Raw genomic sequence first — 17,754 nt, 5'->3', positions numbered from 1 at the left:
AAATGAATCAGGAACATATGGAGGACCATCCTGATTTCTGGAGATGCTAGTTTCATACCCATGGTCTTACACACCCTACACAAGCCCTCTAGCACATTCTCAACCTATAAACATCTCTGAACTCGCCTACCATCATTAATGGGGAGGCATTATCAACCTTTTATGTGATCTTTTAAACACTAAAGTAACTTCAAAATACAGGCAAGCTGGGTGTTGTGGCACACACCTTTAGTTCTAGCTAATACACAAGGTAGATGCATGCAGATCCCAGTGAGTTTTGAGACCAACTGAGGTTACAGTGAGACCCTGTCTGAAGGCAAAAGTAGGGAGGTTCGCCACAAATTTCAGGCCAGCCAGGACGATGTAATGAGAATGGATCTCAACAAAACAACAGTCAAAACCCTTAACCATTTCAGCAAGTTTAAATTGTGTAACTAACTCATGGTGAGAAACTCAAATCCTGAGAATTGTTTGCAAAACACATTTATTTCTTTATAAAAACAGACCTTAATAGTCAGTGCATATTTACATTTTAAAACATTACCCAATTTAGTGAGAAAGAATTCAGTGTAAACTAGAAATAGCTTATAAAGTCGAATTTATACAGAATACCAAAAATAATAAATAGACTTACTAAAGTAAGTAGGAAACAATTATAGTCATTGTATTTTAAGCAGGAATCCATAGAAGTCTTATGACTTAAGAGACTTACACAAAGTAGAAAAATTTACAAATAACCCCAAACTTGCAAGATTCTGTTGTGGAAGCCTGGTTACTTGGAACATGTCTGGATTAGTCTAAGTTAGTATGGTTCAGCTGTTTGTCCTCTGCTTTGAGCTGTTCCTCTTCATCTGTATTGGCAGAAGGAACATCATGTGGACCATCTGCAGCGTCTGTGTTTAATCCACCTGACTCTTCTTGCTCCTCACCAGTACTGCTCTCTTCAACTGGCTGTGCCCAGGATGTACTCATTAACTCATCTGAGAGAGGAATCATATCATTACTCAATATAAGCAACTGATCCAATCTTGATAAACACAAATCTCTCCAAAAGCTTACTCAGTAGAAACAAATCTATAGTCACCTAATTATGAGTACTAAAATCTAAATAAAAACCAGTTTTTCACACATGCATAAAGCACACTTAAAATGCCAAGGGTCCCAGGAAAGTGGGTGTAGCTCAGTTGTAGAATCAATACAGATTAGCAAGCATGAGGCCCTGGATTCAATCCTGGTACTCTTACATACAAAAGCTAAGGGTCCTAAATGATACTACATTCAATTCTTCAATCTTACTCAAATGTAACTTCTCATTCAAAATAAAACTAGAAAGAGACTCAAAGAAATCAGACACAGAGCAGGCAAAATGACTCTGTTATTAAGGTACTTCCTGTCAAGCCTGAATGACCCAATAGCAGAAGGAGAGAACAGCCTTCCAAGTTGTCCCGACTTGTATGCTGTGGCACATGCAGGAGTAGGCACATATGCACACACAAGCACAATGTCAAGACAAATGCAATTAAGTTTTATGTCAAAGTGATCTATGATAAAGAAAATTTAAGCAAGGATGATGGCACATGCCTATACAGCACGTAGAACCCTGTCTAGGGGAATAGAAAAAGAGACTTTAAGATACTTTTTTGTATTTGGTCAAATTAAGTTATATAGTATAAAAAGAAAATAAGAGCCGGGCGGTGGTGGCGCACGCCTTTAATCCCAGCACTCGGGAGGCAGAGCCAGGTGGATCTCTGTGAGTTCGAGGCCAGCCTGGGCTACCAAGTGAGTCCCAGGAAAGGCACAAAGCTACACAGAGAAACCCTGTCTCGAAAAACGGAAAAAAAAAAAAAAAGAAAATAAGCCTTAAATCCTTGTTGTCAAGTGTACTTTGAGATGGCAAGAAGCAACTGCTATCCATCATTACATCTTTGTGTGATGATTTTTAATATTTGTTATTTTTCATTATGTGTAGCTATGTGCACAGAGTGCAGGAGCGCCTTGAGGTCAGAGTCATCAAATCTCCTGGAACTCCAGTTACTAACAGTCATGAGCTACCTGACGTGGGTGCTGGGATCCCAATTCTGGTATTCTGGAACTGCAGCAAGTATTCTTAACCAATGAGTCATCTCCATCCCTTCATGATTTCTCATATTATACTAATAAAAAAAAGGTTTATTTATGAAGATAAAAATGAGATATCTTAACTGAAAATCAAGACTTGGCTACAACATTCACTTGAGAATTGTTATATTGGATGAAACATTTTACAACAGTATTTACTTACTACAATTCTTTTTTTAGGTTTTCATTTTTATTTATATGTACACGCACACAAGTGTATAGGTGCCCAACGAGGCCAGAAGAGGGCAATGGGCCCCTTAGAACTGCAGTTATAAGCTACTGTGAACCACATGATGTAGGTGCTAAGAACCAAACTCAGGTCCTCTGCAGAAGCAGCAAGCACTTATTTTAACTGCTGACCCACCTATCCAACCTCATTTGCTGTAATTACTTTTTCCATTTCAAAAGAAAACTGGATTACAAACAGACATATTCCCAACTTTTGTTCTGAGACAAGGTCTTTCCTTTGTAGCTCAGGCTAGTCTAGAACTATGTAGTCCAGGATACTCTTGCTTAATCTCCCTGCTTCAGTCTAGTGTATGTCACTAAACCTGGCTCATAAACTTTAAATTACCTTAAAATTAATTCTCAATAATTTCATATAATGTATAATTCTTTTTTTTTTTTTTTTTTTTTGGTTTTTCGAGACAGGGTTTCTCTGTGTAGCTTTGCTCCTTTTCCTGGAAATCACTTGGTAGCCCAGGCTGGCCTCGAACTCACAGAGATCCACCTGGCTCTGCCTCCCGAGTGCTGGGATTAAAGGCGTGCGCCACCACCGCCCGGCCGTATAATTCTTTTAAAACGAAGTTTTGAGGAGAACTAGAGAGAGCACCCAAGTGGCAGCTCACAACCATCTGTAATCCTAGTCCCAGGAGATCTGACACCTCTGGCCTTCCTGGGCACCAGACACACATGTGGTGCACAGACATATCTGCAGGCAAGATACTCATACACATAAAACAGTAAAGTAATAATTTTTCAAATTCAGTTTTGTGGCTGGAGATGGCTAAGCAGTAAAAGAATACTTGCTGCTCTCGCAGAAGACCAGAGTTCTAATCCCACCCCCACATGGTAGCTTAACAACCATCCATCAATTTAGTTCCAGGGGATCCAATGCCCTCTTCTGACCTCTGAAGGGAAAAGGAACAAAAATTGTGCAGACTGCTGGCGGTAAAGGTGTATGCCTTTAATCCCAGCATTTGAGAGACAGAGGCATGTCTAGTCTACAGAGTGAGTTCCAGGACAGTCAGGGCTACACAGAAACCTTGTCTCAAAAGACCAAAATGAAAAAATAAAATAAATTAAGAATAAAAATGGGAAGTTTAAGGTAATTTTTAAAGTGAAAAAGAGGTGTTACAGATAAGTAAACTATAAAAAGCACAACTTACAAAAGTGGAACAATGTAATAAAAAACATTTTAGTACCTACACACACCTGTAATCTCATCACTTTAGGAGGCTGAGGCAGATCATTAAGTAGGTAAGTGGGAAGTTACTTGTGTAACTTAGTAAGACTTAAACTCAAAATTAAATTGAAGGAAAGGCTGAAGATTCAGTTCCTTGAAAAAGTGCTTACCTATCTTGTACAAGCCCCTGTTTCAATCTCAGTATCTGCCAACCCCTAAAAAGGCATTTTAGTACCCTATTTACATCACAGAAAATTACTGCTAATCCTCAGTTAGTACAGAAGACATTGTATTTATTATAAAGTATTACAAGCTGGAGTGGTGGTGCAAGCCTATAATCTGAGCTTTATAAGGCTAAGAAAGGATAAAGACAAGTTCAAGGCCTGGCTAGGTTACCAGAATTAGTTTAAACCTAGCCTGGGCAACCTATCAAGATCCTGTCTCAAAAAAAAAAAAAAAAAAAGGGGGCTGGAGAGATGGCTCAGAGGTTAAGAACACTGGCTGTTCTTCCAGAGGTCCTGAGTTCAATTCCCAGCAACCACATGGCAGCTCACAACCACCTGTAATGAGATCTGGCTCCCTCTTCTGGCCTGCAGGGACACATGCAGGCAGAACACTGTATACATAATAAATAAATAAATCTTTAAAAAAAAAAAAAGTGTATATGTGTGTATGTGCTGAGGATGTAACTCAGTGGTACAATGCCTGCCTAGCATGTGCAAAGTACTGGGTTCAATCCCCAAAACTAAAATGTACTGATTCCACAATAATAATTTTCCTAAGTACGATCCTAAAAATATGTATAACGTGCTTTAAAATAAGTCAGAGAAGAATATACTGTTGAAGAATTTGGCACTCTAAGAGAGTTACCCAGAAAACGATCTTAGACTTAAACATTCTTTACATTCCAAATAGCAAACACACATACACTGACACACACTCTAAAACATACATAAACTTAACATCACTTTTCTATTCCTAGAGGTATTTTATTTCAAGAGATAGTAAAGAAGTTAAAATTTCCTACATGCCCTTGATATTATATGGTAGCTCATAAAAACCAGCATAAAATTTACCATTTTCTAGGGACTGGCTATTACTCAGTAGCTTTGCCTGCCTTCTTTCCAAGGCCAGCTGTTTATTTCTCTCAATTCTCTGTTGCTGCTCTTCTGTTAGGCTTCTACTTGATTCAGAAGCCAACTTCTTGCTGTCAGATGAGCTTGTCAAGAAGGAATCAAATCCAGCAGCAGTTACATCAAGGGGATTAGTTGCTTCTACTTCATCTGCGGCAGAAAATAAAAAGTTAATACAACTTTAGTATTATAGGAGTTAGAGAAACAACTTATACAGCATTCAACCAAAGTTTTAAAATGGCAAGTGGCTTGACCTAAAGAAAAAATTTGTAAGGTATGAGAATGTGGCCAGTATCGGCTGATTCAAGAATTTTTATTTACAAACCATTTTTATGTCGAACTACAAGTTACATCAAGTGGACATGTTAAATATGTAAAAGGAGTCTGGGGAGGTAGCTCAGTTGGGATAGCATACAAAAAGCCCTGGGTTTGATCTCCAATACTGCATATATTTGGTGATAAACCGCTGTAATCCCCATACTTGGGAGATAGAGGCTGGGGTCACCATCAGTAGTGACCTCAAGGTCAGTTTGAGAAACAGATGACCCTGTCTCAAAAATAAAAATACTAAGGCAGTCAAATGTGGTAGGACAGACCTGTAATTCCAGCACAACAGATGGAGGTAGAAGTAGGCAGGGGAATGAGAAGTTCAAGGTTCTGCTACTTAGCAAGTTTAAAGCTACCCTGGGCTACTTGACACCTTTTTTTTTTTTTTTTTCCAGACAGGGTTATTCTGTATAGGCCTGGCTGTCCTGGAATTTGCTCTGTAGACCAGGTTGGCCTCAAACTCAAAGAGATCCACTTGCCTCTGCATCCCTAGTGCTAGGATCAAAGGCGTGGACCACCACCACCTGGCTTGAGACCCCTCTTTAAAAAAAGGAAAGAAAGGAACTAGAGAGATGGCTCAGCGGTTAAAAGCACTGGCTGATCTTCCAGAAATCCTGAGTTCAATTCCCAGCAACCACATGGTGGCTCACAACCATCTGTAATGAGATCTGGTGCCCTCTTCTGGGTTGTGTCTTTCAAAAAAAGGAAAGAAAGATAAAACAACAGGACAATCAGTAGTGAAAGGAAGGGCTATTATATATATATATATATATATATATATATATATATATATATATATATATATATATATATATATATTTTTTGGGTTTTTCGAGACAGGGTTTCTCTGTGTAGCTTTGCGCCTTTCCTGGGACTCACTTTGTAGACCAGGCTGGCCTCGAACTCACAGAGATCCCCCTGCCTCTGCCTCCCGAGTGCTGGGATTAAAGGCGTGCGCCACCACCGCCCAGCAGGATATAATTTTAATAGTGTAGTCAGGAACACATTTTGAAGAGGGTAAGAAAATTAATTATATTGATCCAGGGGAAATTCCAGCTTTTACTTTAAACATTTTGGGGTTTTTTTGTTTTGTTGTTTTTTTTTTTTTTTCCCTTCCAGAGACAGGGTTTCTCTGTGTAGTTTTGGTGCCTGTCCTGGATCTCGCTCTGTAGACCAGGCTGGCCTCGAACTCAGAGAGATCTGCCTGTCTCTGCCTCCAAGTGCTGGGATTAAAGGTGTGAGCCACCACTGCCCGGCCCAGCTTTTACTTTTAATGAAATAAGAAGCTGCTTCAATTAAGGCAGAGAACTGATTTGACTGACAATAAATTTATTAGAAATATAAAAATCTTAGCCAGGCAGCAGTGGCACACGCCTTTAATCCCAGCACTCAGGAGGCAGAGGCATGCAGATCTCTGTGAGTTCAAGGCCAGCATGATCTACAGAGCAAGTTCCAGGGCAGCAAAATTACAGTTACAACTGAAATAGAAATGAAATAATTTTATGGTTGGGGGTCACCCCAACATGGGAACTATATTAAAGGGTCACAGCATTAGGAAGGTTGAGAACCACTGATTTAAAGCATAACAGAATTCTATATGGAGTCTATTATTACTCACCAAATATATTACTAGTTAAAAAAAAAAAAATGAGGGGCTGGAGAGACAGCTCAGTGATTAAGAACACTTGCTGCTCTTGCAGATGACCAGACTTTGGTTCCCAGCACCCATGTTAGGTAGCTGTACAAATCTCTTAAGCAAAGAGTAGGTACTTAAAGGAAACCTTTTGAGAGCATGCATGCAAACTCCAACAGATTCCTACAGGCTTTGATAAACATGTGCTTTTATACTGAAGAAAGAAAATAAAATAATCTTACGCCAAAACAAAACACAGCTCCTCTCCATCAAGCAGAGGAGCATCAAAAGCACTCATACATACACATATTCACATACAGATGCACACCTTTTTTAAAGTATTTATGTATGGAGCCATCGCACAGAAAATCTGATAACTATACAGACTCTGTCGGCAGGAACCAACTGTTTTGATGTATGTGACCGTCCATGGTTGCACTGTACAATTAACAAATGCAATCAATACCAGGAACAGTCACAAAGGTCTTCATAAAGTCCTACAGCCATGGAGCTGTTTGGTTTTTTTTTTCTTTTGAAACAAGATCTTGCATACTCCAAGTTAGCCTCAAATTCACTACATAGTCAAGGCTGGCCTTGAACTTCTGCATCTCCTACTTCCACTTGCCATATGTGGGAATTACAGACATATGTTACCACATTGCTCAAGAATCAACATGCTGAATGAAATGGAAATCTCCATCAATAAATTATTCTTCCTAATTTCCCACAGACAGTTTTTCTGACGGTTTACATGCATATCAACACTCTAGTTTGACGTGTACTTGTACTATCAAGAACTGTAAAAGATCAAAGAAGTCAGCAGGCTTTATTCAATCCTTGGAACCTACACGATGGAAAAACCAACTCAACTCCAGAAGTTGCCCTGATCTCCACACACTCGTCATGACACATGAGCACAAATACAACATAAATGCTAAAAATGTCCCTATTTTATAAATATTTTCTGTAATTGTCTAATGATAGTACAATTGTATCATTTTTTTATTGTTTATATATCTGAGATAGGGTCTCAGTATGTAGCCCTGGCTGTCCTTGGAGCTCCTTATATAGACCAGGCCTCAAACTCAGAAAGCTCTGCCTGCCTCTGCTTCCTGGGTGCTGGAATTAAAGACATGTGCACCACCCTGCCAGGCTATAATCATACCTTTAGGAAATAAATTTCAAGACAGAAGGAATCAGGGGAAGGAAACATGGACTTGAACAAAGTACAATGACATACACATGAAAATCTCATGGTGAAGCACATTCTTTTGGTGGGGAGGAGGTGAGACAGGGTCTCTCTATGTAGTTTTTGCAGTCCTGGAACTATGTAGACTAGGTTGGCATTCGATTCACAAAGATCCACCTGCCTCTGCTCCTAAGTGCTGGCATTACCACACAGTGGTAGCACATGCCTTTTTAATCCCAGCACTCGGGAGGCAGAGGCAGGCGGATCTCTGAGTTCGAGGCCAGCCTGGGCTACAGAGTGAGTTCCAGGAAAGGCGCAAAGCTACACAGATAAACCCTGTCTTGAAAAACAAAAAAGAAAAAAAAAGGCATGTTGCCACCATACCTGGTTAAAACTCATTCTTTTCTATGCTAACTAAAACTAACAAAAAAGAAACAAGTATCAAATGTAACTATTACTGGGCTAAGGAGCTGTCTCAGTGGGTAAGACACTTGCTGTGAAGCCTGACAACCCGAGTACAATCCCTGGGATCGACACAGTGGAAGGCTGTCCTCTGTAGTAAATACCCACATGAATAAATAGGTGCTCATTACACTCACACATTTACCAAATTCTAGACTTAATTCATGGTATAGCTATTAACTACACTGTAATTACATAATGGGCTAAGACCTCGCTTGTATATATAATATCTCCTATCCCAGCTAGACCCATTTCTAAAAGCTAAGTTGTGATAAAGTAAATAAACTTGTAATTACCATTATTGTTAACAAAATCTTCATGTACAATAGGAAGATCAAGTCGAATTCGTTTTAAACAGGTCTGAAAGAAAGACATTTTTTTTTCATTTTTATCATGTTAGAGAGGAAACAATCACTTATTTATATCTGAAAGAGTTGTTCTTCAAATAATGACTATTAATTTTCATGTCTAACAAGACAGATTTCAAAAGGAAGACCCAATAGCAATTCAGCCTCAACTAAGCCCATCCTTGTACTACTTAGCATTGTGAATGACATTCATGATAATCACACTTACCTGAACCTCCTTTTTATTTCCTAGGTTTTCAACTCTGTCAATAAAATCTTCAAATTGCAGCTTGGGGAATAGCCTATGCGCCCAGTGCTCCATGTGTCTGATTAGCGTTTTCAAGTCTTCAGCCTGACACATAAAAATAAAAATGCTGAACAGAAGACTCAATCTCACAGCTGACCCTGTCAGCAGATTTTAGCATTTAAAGGCAATGCCAAAGTCACTGCTGTCATATTTATAAGGCTAAGAAACTTTTAGAAAGAAATAGAAAGTTCTAAAGGCTTGGAAGACCACAATCTCAGAAAGCATAGAGTAAGAGCACTGAATACAGATTTTGTTTTTAGAAATTAGAAGGAAATATAGTAGTACAGGGCTAGGAAGACAGTTCAGTTGGCTAAGTGCCTGTAGAATAAGCCTGAGAACCGGTGTTCAATCCCTAGCCCCACATTAAAAAAAAAAAAAAAAACCAAGTATAGTGGCTATACTGGCTACTTATGTCAACTTGACACAAGCTAGAATCACTGGAGAGGAGGGAACCTCCGTAGAGAAAATGCCTCAGTAAGATCAGATTCTAGGCAGGCCAGTAGGGTATTTTCTTAACTAATGACTGAGAGCGCCCAGCCCATAGTGGATGGTACCATTCTTGGGCAGGTGGTCCTGGGTTCTGTAAGAAAGCAGGCTGAACAGAGAGTAAGTCAGTAAGCAGCACTCCTCCATGGCCTCTGTTTCAGCTCCTGTCTCCAGGGTCCTGCCCCATTTGAGTTCATGTCCTGACTTCCTTCAGTGACGAACAATATGGAAGTGTAAGTCAAATAAACACTTTCCTCCCCAACTTGCTTTTAGTCGAGGTGTTTCTTCACAGCAAAAGAAACCCTAAGACAGTGGCAGACCCTTGCAATCCTAGTGCTGAAGAAACAAAGACAGGCTGATACTGAGGCTCACTGGATAGAGTCTGAGGAAGCACATCTGAAGTTGAACTCTGGCAACAACACACATGCACACCCACACACACTGAGGGGAAACAACAATACAAAATTAGAACAAAGTTGCCAGGTATGGTGGCACACACCTTTGATGCCAGCACTGGGGAGGCGGGTAGATCTCTGAGTTTGAGGCCAGCTTGGTCTATACAGAGAAACCCTGTCTGCCTGTCTCTCTCTGATTTTTGTTTTTTAAGACAGGGTTTCTCTGAATAACAGCCCTCGATGTCCTGGCACTTGCTGTATAGACCAGGCTGGCCTGGAATTCAGAGATCCGCCTGCCTCTGCCTCCTGAGTGCTGGGAATAATGGGGTGCACCACCACACCCATTGAGAAACCCTGTCTCAGATAAATAGATAGATAGACAGGTAGGTAGGTAGATAAATCTTTTTTTTTTTTTTTTTTTTTTTTTTTTTTTGGTTTTTCGAGACAGGGTTTCTCTGTGTAGCTTTGCGCCTTTCCTGGAACTCACTTGGTAGACCAGGCTGGCCTCGAACTCACAGAGATCCGCCTGGCTCTGCCTCCCGAGTGCTGGGATTAAAGGCGTGCGCCACCACCGCCCGGCTCGATAAATCTTTATCAATGATAAAATGTCTCAAAAAAACTAACCACTAATCATTGGGGCTAAAGAGATGGCTCAGTGGTGAAGAGCACTTGCTGCTGCAGAGGACCCAGATTCAGTTCCCAACACCTAAATGACAGCTCAAAACCATCTGTACCCTCAGTTCCAGATCTTACACCCTCTTCTGACCTCTACTAGCATTGTACACACACAGTACACAAACATATATGCAGGCAAAACCCTCACATACATAAAAAAAAATAGATATTGTAATTTTTTTTTTTTTTCTGAAGACAGGGTTTCTCTGTGTAGCCCTGGCTATCCTGGAACTTGCTCTGTAGACTAGGCTGTCCTGGAACTCAGAGATCTACCTGCCTCTGCCTCCCAAGTGCTGGGATTAAAGGTGTGTGGCACCATGCCTGGCTTGTTTTTTTTGTTTGTTTGTTTTGTTTTTTTAAAGATTTATTTATTTATTATATATACAGTATTCTACCTACATGAATGCCTGCACACCAGAATAGGGCGCCAGATCTCATTAGGTGGTTGTGAGCTACCATGTGGTTGCTGGGAACTGAACTCTGGACCTCTAGAAGACCAGTCAGTGCTCTTAACCACTGAGCCATCTCTCCAGCCCCTCACTACAGCTATTTCTCTAGAGGTTATCATAGACTAACAATAGTATCTGTGATGTATGCAGGATAACAGACCCAGTCTCACTGTTATTTTTTAAAAACAAAGAAGCTCTAAAATAAGACAGGTGTGATGACACAGCCTTTAATCCCACCACTTGGGAGGCAAAGGCAGGCAGATCTCTGTGAGTTCAAGGCTGGTGTATTGGTCACTGTACTATTGCTGTAAAGAGACACCATGACCAAGGCCACTCTTTATTAAAAAAGCATTTAAGGGGCTGGAGAGATGACTCAGCAGTAAAGAGCACTGACTGCTCTTCCAGAGGTCCTGAATTCAATTCCCAGCAACCACACGGTGGCTCACAACCATCTGTAACAAGATCTGGTGCCCTCTTCAGGCATGCAGACAGAACACTGTGTACATAAATAAATAAATCTTTTTTAAAAGGCATTTAAGTGGGGTCTCATTTACAGTTTCAGAGGCTTAGTCTATTATCATCCTAACAGGGGGCATGGTGGCATACAGGCAGGCACTAGAGAGCTACATCTTGATCCATAGGCATAGAGAGCAGAAGTGGGCCTGGCATGGGCTTCTGAAACCTCAAAGCCCAATCCCAGTGACAACAGGCTAAATCTCCCAATCCTCTAATCTTTTCAAATAGTGCCACTCCCCAGTGACTAAGCCTTTAAATATATGAGGGGGTGGCAGTCTTATTCAAATCACCATAGCTAGCCAGGGCCAGATAGTGATAGTGCTGTCTCAAAAAAATTAAGTAAGTAAAGTCTAAAATAAAAACCAGGGCTGAAATGTACTCCAGCAGTACTGTTCAGCATGTGTTCAAGCACTTGCCCTGGATCCAATATCCAGTACTAAGAAAGAGGATTAAATGTTTCTTACCTCATGACCCTTCCCCTTGAATTTTGTGTTATCAAACACATGCCTTAAGGCTGGAAGCCCTCTCTCTGAAGTTAATCTGTGAAAAGAAATATATTTTGAATTTCAGGTTTTCTAGCTATGTCAAAACTAAGACCATGAAAAAAAAAATTTCCTCTTGAATTTGAAAAAGAAAAAAGAAAATGTTTTCGGGGGGTAGGGTAAGGGTGTTTACAGAACTATCTGATTTCCAAATCATTCAACCAAAGCTTGTAACTGTAGAAGAAAAACACTGTGTGGAAAACTGTAAGTGTATGAGAGTAAATGTCCATACCTAGTAGCATCTAGCTTGGGTAGATTCCTTTTAACTGTTCTCTTTGGCGGTACAGGAACAGGTGCTCCACTCCCTGATTCTAGTGAAACAGAAAAAAATTTAGTGTTTAAAAATTTAAGCCCTGGGCCCTGAAGATGGATCAGTTGGTAAAGGCACTAGCCACCAAGCCTGACTACTTATGTTCAATCTCCCATACCCACATGGCAGAAGAGAACTGGCTCCTGCAAGTTGTCCTCTGACCTCCATATACACACACAGTGGCACCAATGTGCCCACATACATTCAGATACACACAAATAAGTAAATACAGTAATCCTTTAAAATTCAAGCCTTATTTACAAAATGTACCATTTCTAAATTAATCTACTATCATTTCTAAATTAATCTGCTATCATCTTAAATTAATCTGCTAAAGCAGGATTGTAAGAACAAGGTTAGCCTGGAATATACTGTGAAACCTTGTCTTAAAAACCAACGAACAAACCAGATGGTAGTGGTACATGCCTTTAATTCTAGCACTAGGGAAGCAGAGGCAGGAAGATCTGAGTTTGAGGCCAGCCTGGTCTATAAAGAGAGTTCCAAGTTTCCAGCCCTCATCTGAGAGTCCAGGTGGTGTGCAAGTTCATAAGACAGCAGAGAGTCAAGGCTTTAAAAAGAGAGAGAGAGAGAGAGAGTGTTCCAGGACAGCCAGGGCTACATGGAGAAATCCTGTCTAAAAAAAAAAACCAAACCAAGCAAACAAACAAAAAACAAATTAAAGGGACACTTGTGAAATTCTCGATACAGACCTTCATCAGGTTCAGCTTCTACAGGATCTCTCTCAGGAGAGGCTGGAGGTGGGAAGGGAGGAAAAATTTCATCTTCTACATGTTCATAATCTGGCATTTCAAACAAGCCATTCTCTTCTTGCTCTGACATCTTTTCCTCCAGAAGAAAAAAAAAAAGTTATTTTTATCCATCCAAAACAGTCTTCTTAACTATCACATAATCTAGTTCCATCCACAGCAAAAGCCATATTTCAATCACTTAAACCGCATTTCAAATTCATCAAAGATAACAAGTAGAGAAGATAATAAGTATGGAGAAAAACAATTAATCAGAATCGAGCTGCAATGTAGACTCTAGGACTAAATAACTACATGTTTTTTATTGTTGATATTCATGGGTGCTTTGCCTGCCTGTATGTCTGTGCACCAAATGTATGCAGTGCCTGTGGAGACCAGATGATATCAGACCACTAGGAATTCAAGTTACAGTTTTGAGCTGCCAAGTAGATGGGAATCAAACCCAGGTCCTCTGTAAGAACAGCCAGTGCTCTTAACTGTTACTTAACCACTGAGACGTCACTCCTCCAGTCCCCAAGTACAAATTTTTATTCTTCCAACCTAGACCATAATTTGGGACTGCAAATCCCTACTATCCATTTTGCAGTTCTCAAGTGTCTCAAGGGCATTTATTAGCTCATCATATACAAAACTGAATAACTAAATGTCCTCAATTCTGTGAGGTGACACCCACCAAGCTGTTCAAGTAAAAGAATTACAAGTCATCTTTGACACTTCCTTCCTGTACTCAATATAGCCTGTCCATTTAATTTTTGAAATATTCCTTTAATATTTTTCCTTCAGCCAGGCAGTGGTGGCACACGCCTTTAATCCCAGCACTCATAAGGCAGAGGCAGGTGTACCTCTGAGTTCAAGGCCAGCCTGTCTACAAGCGGTTTCAGGTCAGCCAGGGCTACACAGAGAAACCCTGTATCAAAAAAACAAACAAAAAAAAGAAGCAATAGAGCTGGATGAGATGGTGCACATGTTAATCGAAGCACTCAGGAGTCAGAGGCAGGCATATTTGAGTTGAGGCCAGTATGATCTACATAGCAAGTTCAGGACAGCAAGGGCTAAAGAGAAGTCCTGTCTTGAAAAACCGTAAAACAAAACAAAACAAGACAAAACAAAAAAAAAAAAAAAAAAACCTCACTTTACCAAACATCCAGGTTCTTTAAAGTGAAAATGGTTTTTTGCAGGAATTTGAAAAGAGAGAGTATGAGAGATATGGTATTAGGTGAAGTTGGCATGGCATAAATTTTATTCTTTTTTGTTTTTTCAAGATGGTTTCTCTGTGTAGCCCTGACTATCCTCTAACTCAAGAGATCCACCTGCTTCTACTTCCTGAGTGCTGGGATTAAAGGCCTGCCCCACAACCACTCAGCTAAATTTTTTTAAATTTATTTTTATTTCATGTTCATTCATGTTGTGCCTGCATGTATATGTCTGTGTGAAGGTGCTGGATCCCCTGAAACTGGAATTACAAGCAGTTATGAGCTGCCATGTGGGTGACGGGAATTGTACCTGGGTCCTCTGGAAGAGCAACCAGTGCTCTTAACTGTTAAGCTATCTCTCCAACCACTTATTCTTTTTTTAAAGGGGTCTCTTGGTCCAGGCCAGCCTTGAACTTGCTATGGAGCCAAGGCTGGCCTTGAGTTCCTGATTTTCTTTCTTTCAAGTGCTGGGATTACAGGTGCCATCATGCCTAGCAAGTTCATGCCTAGTAACTTGCTCTGTAGACCAGGCCAGCTTCAAACTCAGCCGAAATCCACCCGTTTCTGCCTCCTGAGTACTGGGAATAAAGGTAAGCACCACCACCCCCAAGCAAAGATTTATTTTTACCTATGTGTTCGCCTGTGTTTATGAGCAACATGCATGTGTAGGTATCCAAAGAAGCAAAAGGGTGATGGATCAGGGCTGGAGAGATGGCTCAGAGCACTGGCTGCTCTTCCAGAGGTCCGGAGTTCAGTTCCCAGCAACCACATGGTGGCTCACAACCATATGTAATGAGATCTAGTGCCCTCTTCTGGCTTGCAGGCATACATGCAGGCAGAACACTGTATACATAATAAATAAATTGAAGAAAAAAAAAAAAAAAGGTGATGGATCACCAGAATCTACAAGTTACAAGGTTTGAGTGGTGGGAACAGAACCCAGCTCCTTTTCAAGAGCAGTAAACATTACACCCTCTAAGTATCATTTTTGTTGTTTGAAATAAGGTCTTATCTGGGCCAACCTGGCTTCCAACTCCTGATCTTCCTGCCTCTACTCCCCAAGTGCTAGCATTACATGCATTTTGAAAGCTTTTCCCTGACCCCTAATTTCTTTCAAGTTTTAACCATTACCTCACCAGGAAAACCTATCTCAAATCAGGAGTGATGGCACAGCCTGTGATCCCAACACACAGAAGGTAGAGGCAAGAGGAACAGAGTTCAAGGCCACCCTCAGTTATACAGACTCAGAGACAGACCATTCAAATGTCCCTAAACTGTGTGTGTGAGCACACGTGCAAGCCGAAGGACAACCTCTACAAGTTCTCTCCTTTCACCCTCTTGGAATCAGATTCAAATCATCAGATTTATACTGCAAGCACTTTTACCTTGACGGCCCAGAATCCTCTTTTAAGAATGAATATCACCATGCAGAAGTTTCACAGGAATCATTATTTCTCTTTAGGTTTTATTTATTTATTTAAATTTTTTTTTGTTTTTTTGGTTTTTTTTGTTTTTCGAGACAGGGTTTCTCTGTGTAGCTTTGCGCCTGTCCTGGAACTCACTTGGTAGCCCAGGCTGGCCTCGAACTCACAGAGATCTGCCTGGCTCTGCCTCCCGAGTGCTGGGATTAAAGGCGTGCGCCACCACCGCACGGCTGGTTTTATTTATTTAATGTTAGTCTCCTATATTGAATTGTAGCTCTCTTAGAACAAAAAATCATACAGGTCAGATTTTGTGTACCACCACTATGTTCCAAATGTGGTACACAACGGGTACTCAATATATATTTACTCAAGAAAAAAATTTAAAAAGAGGGCTGGAGAGATGTCTCAGAGGCTAAGAACACTGGCTGTTCTTCCAGAGGTCCTGAGTTCAATTCCCAGCAACCACATGGTGGCTCACAACCATCCGTAATGAGATCTGGTGTCCTCTTCTGGCCTGCAAGCCTACATGTAGGCAGAATACTGTATACATAATAAATAAATAAATCTTAAAAAAAAAAGAATTAAAAAAGAATTCCAGGCCAGTAACAGTGATATGCACTGTAATCCCAACACTCAGGAATCTAAAGCAGGAGCTCAGGAGGCCAGTCTGGGCAACAGAGTCCTCGTCTATGCACACACACAACACACAACGCAGCTCAGTTGGTGGAGAGCTTGGCTAGCATTCACAAAGACCTGGGTTCAAATTCCCAGTACCCCATAAACTAGGTGTGAGTGTGAAGAGGTGCACGGGCTTGTAATACCAGCCCTCAGATCAGTGTGCCAGCACCCACACTGAACAGCTCACCAATGCCTGTAACTACAGCTTCAGGCGATTTGACACCTGACCTCATGTGCACATATCCCTCGACTCACACATTCTTAAAAATAAATCTTAAAAATAGTAAACTTCGAGCTGGGCGGTGGTGGCGCACGCCTTTAATCCCAGCACTCGGGAGGCAGAGCCAGGCGGAGCTCTGTGAGTTCGAGGGCCAGCCTGGGCTACAGAGCGAGATCCAGGACAGCCAGGGCAACACAGAGAAACCCTGCCTCGAAAAATCTAATTTCCAGCCGAACACTTCCCACACCTGTGACTGACGTACCCTTTTTACCCCCGGCTGTCAAACAGAAGCTCCTCACCTTCAAGGACTCCAGCATCCCGACTCACCCCGGGGCCATCCCTAAAATTATCACACCTCTCCCTTCCCTCTTCTCCAGCCTTCCCATCCTCCCTCCCGTCCAGTCATCTTCTCTCATCCACATTCTCTGTTCCGACGCTCGGCGCGAAGGGTCCGTGCGCGCGGGAAAGGCAGCACCTCAGGGGCAGGCCCGCCATGCTCCCGCCCCGGGGCGCCTCCCGCCCGCTCCGTCTGGTCCTCCTCAGCCTCCCTGCCGCCTGGCTCTTGCGACCCCAGTTCCCGCGCCCCACGCCCCGCGCCCCGCGCCCCGCGCTGAGCTTCTAGCACAGCCTCTCCTTCCAGAGACGCCCTCACCGAACCCGGTCTCACCTCACACAAACGGCAACCACCGCCGACCGCGCGAACAGCGCCTCTCGCGAGACTCAGGAACTCCCCTCCGCGAGAAGAGTTGGGAAGTTTGGCGCCGACGGTGCGCGAGGCGGCCTGGGCGGGGCCTGGGCGGGGCCTAAGGACCTGAGCCCCGCCCACCCGCGCTCGGAAGCCGGGCAAGCCGGCTTGCCCATCCGGAGCATCTCAATAATGTGGTGCTCGGAGTTCGTACTTTGTAGGCACCTCGTTAGCTTTCGAAGTAGGTCTCCGTAGAAACGGAGTGGTGGAGGCCGGGGAGTGAGAGCGTTCGCCTGGAATCCCAGCACTGGGGATTCGGAGACAGGCCGATGTCTCTGAGTTGGAGGCCAACATTGTCTACAAAGCGACAACCAGGATTGTTACACAGAGGAACTCTGCCTCAAAAAGCAAACAAACAACAACAACAACAAAAAGATAAAGATGCTAGAGAGGTGGTTTAATCATTAAAAGCGCTTGTTGCTCAGGCAGAGGA

The 17,754-nt window shown here is 41.9% G+C and overlaps 1 protein-coding gene and 1 non-coding gene across 8 annotated transcripts; both read right to left on the bottom strand.

Annotated features, from left to right (window-relative positions):
* Positions 1-467: 467 nt before the first annotated feature.
* Tipin (TIMELESS interacting protein) lies at positions 468-17,321 on the bottom strand. Of its 7 annotated transcripts, none has more exons than XM_052712054.1 (9): positions 17,244-17,321; positions 13,005-13,140; positions 12,721-12,813; positions 12,217-12,295; positions 11,907-11,982; positions 8,844-8,966; positions 8,564-8,627; positions 4,600-4,806; positions 468-980 (listed from the first exon to the last, which is right to left on the bottom strand). In XM_052712054.1, exons 2-9 carry the CDS (start codon positions 13,132-13,134, stop codon positions 793-795), a joined length of 960 nt encoding a protein of 319 aa, XP_052568014.1. In that variant the 5' UTR covers positions 13,135-13,140; positions 17,244-17,321; the 3' UTR covers positions 468-792. The 7 variants fall into 7 exon arrangements, with proteins under 7 accessions (XP_052568014.1, XP_052568006.1, XP_052567997.1 ...); XM_052712046.1 differs by having other exon boundaries at positions 13,005-13,134; positions 17,244-17,319; XM_052712037.1 differs by lacking the exon at positions 17,244-17,321 and adding an exon at positions 16,876-17,146 and having other exon boundaries at positions 13,005-13,134.
* On the bottom strand, positions 6,960-7,095 carry LOC128105866 (small Cajal body-specific RNA 14). Its single transcript, XR_008216523.1, has one exon. It is a non-coding gene; the product is annotated as a small Cajal body-specific RNA 14 (non-coding RNA).
* Positions 17,322-17,754: the final 433 nt, after the last annotated feature.

The sequence above is a fragment of the Peromyscus californicus genome, unplaced genomic scaffold (genome assembly GCF_007827085.1).
Source record: "Peromyscus californicus insignis strain IS unplaced genomic scaffold, ASM782708v3 Scaffold_11__1_contigs__length_118956290, whole genome shotgun sequence".
In the NCBI taxonomy this organism is placed as follows: Eukaryota; Metazoa; Chordata; class Mammalia; order Rodentia; family Cricetidae; genus Peromyscus; species Peromyscus californicus.
The sequence above is the reverse complement of the archived record's forward strand: the minus strand, read 5'-3'. Positions and strand labels throughout refer to the sequence as shown.

Bases quoted from the DNA above. Each gene is read 5' to 3' on its own strand.
- Tipin (XM_052712037.1), bottom strand. The intron at 8,967-11,906 runs GTAAGAAACATT...TTTATGTGTCAG, and splicing joins TCAAGGGGAAGGGTCATGAG to GCTGAAGACTTGAAAACGCT. The intron at 4,807-8,563 runs GTAATTACAAGT...TTTCTGCCGCAG, and splicing joins AGATTTTGTTAACAATAATG to ATGAAGTAGAAGCAACTAAT.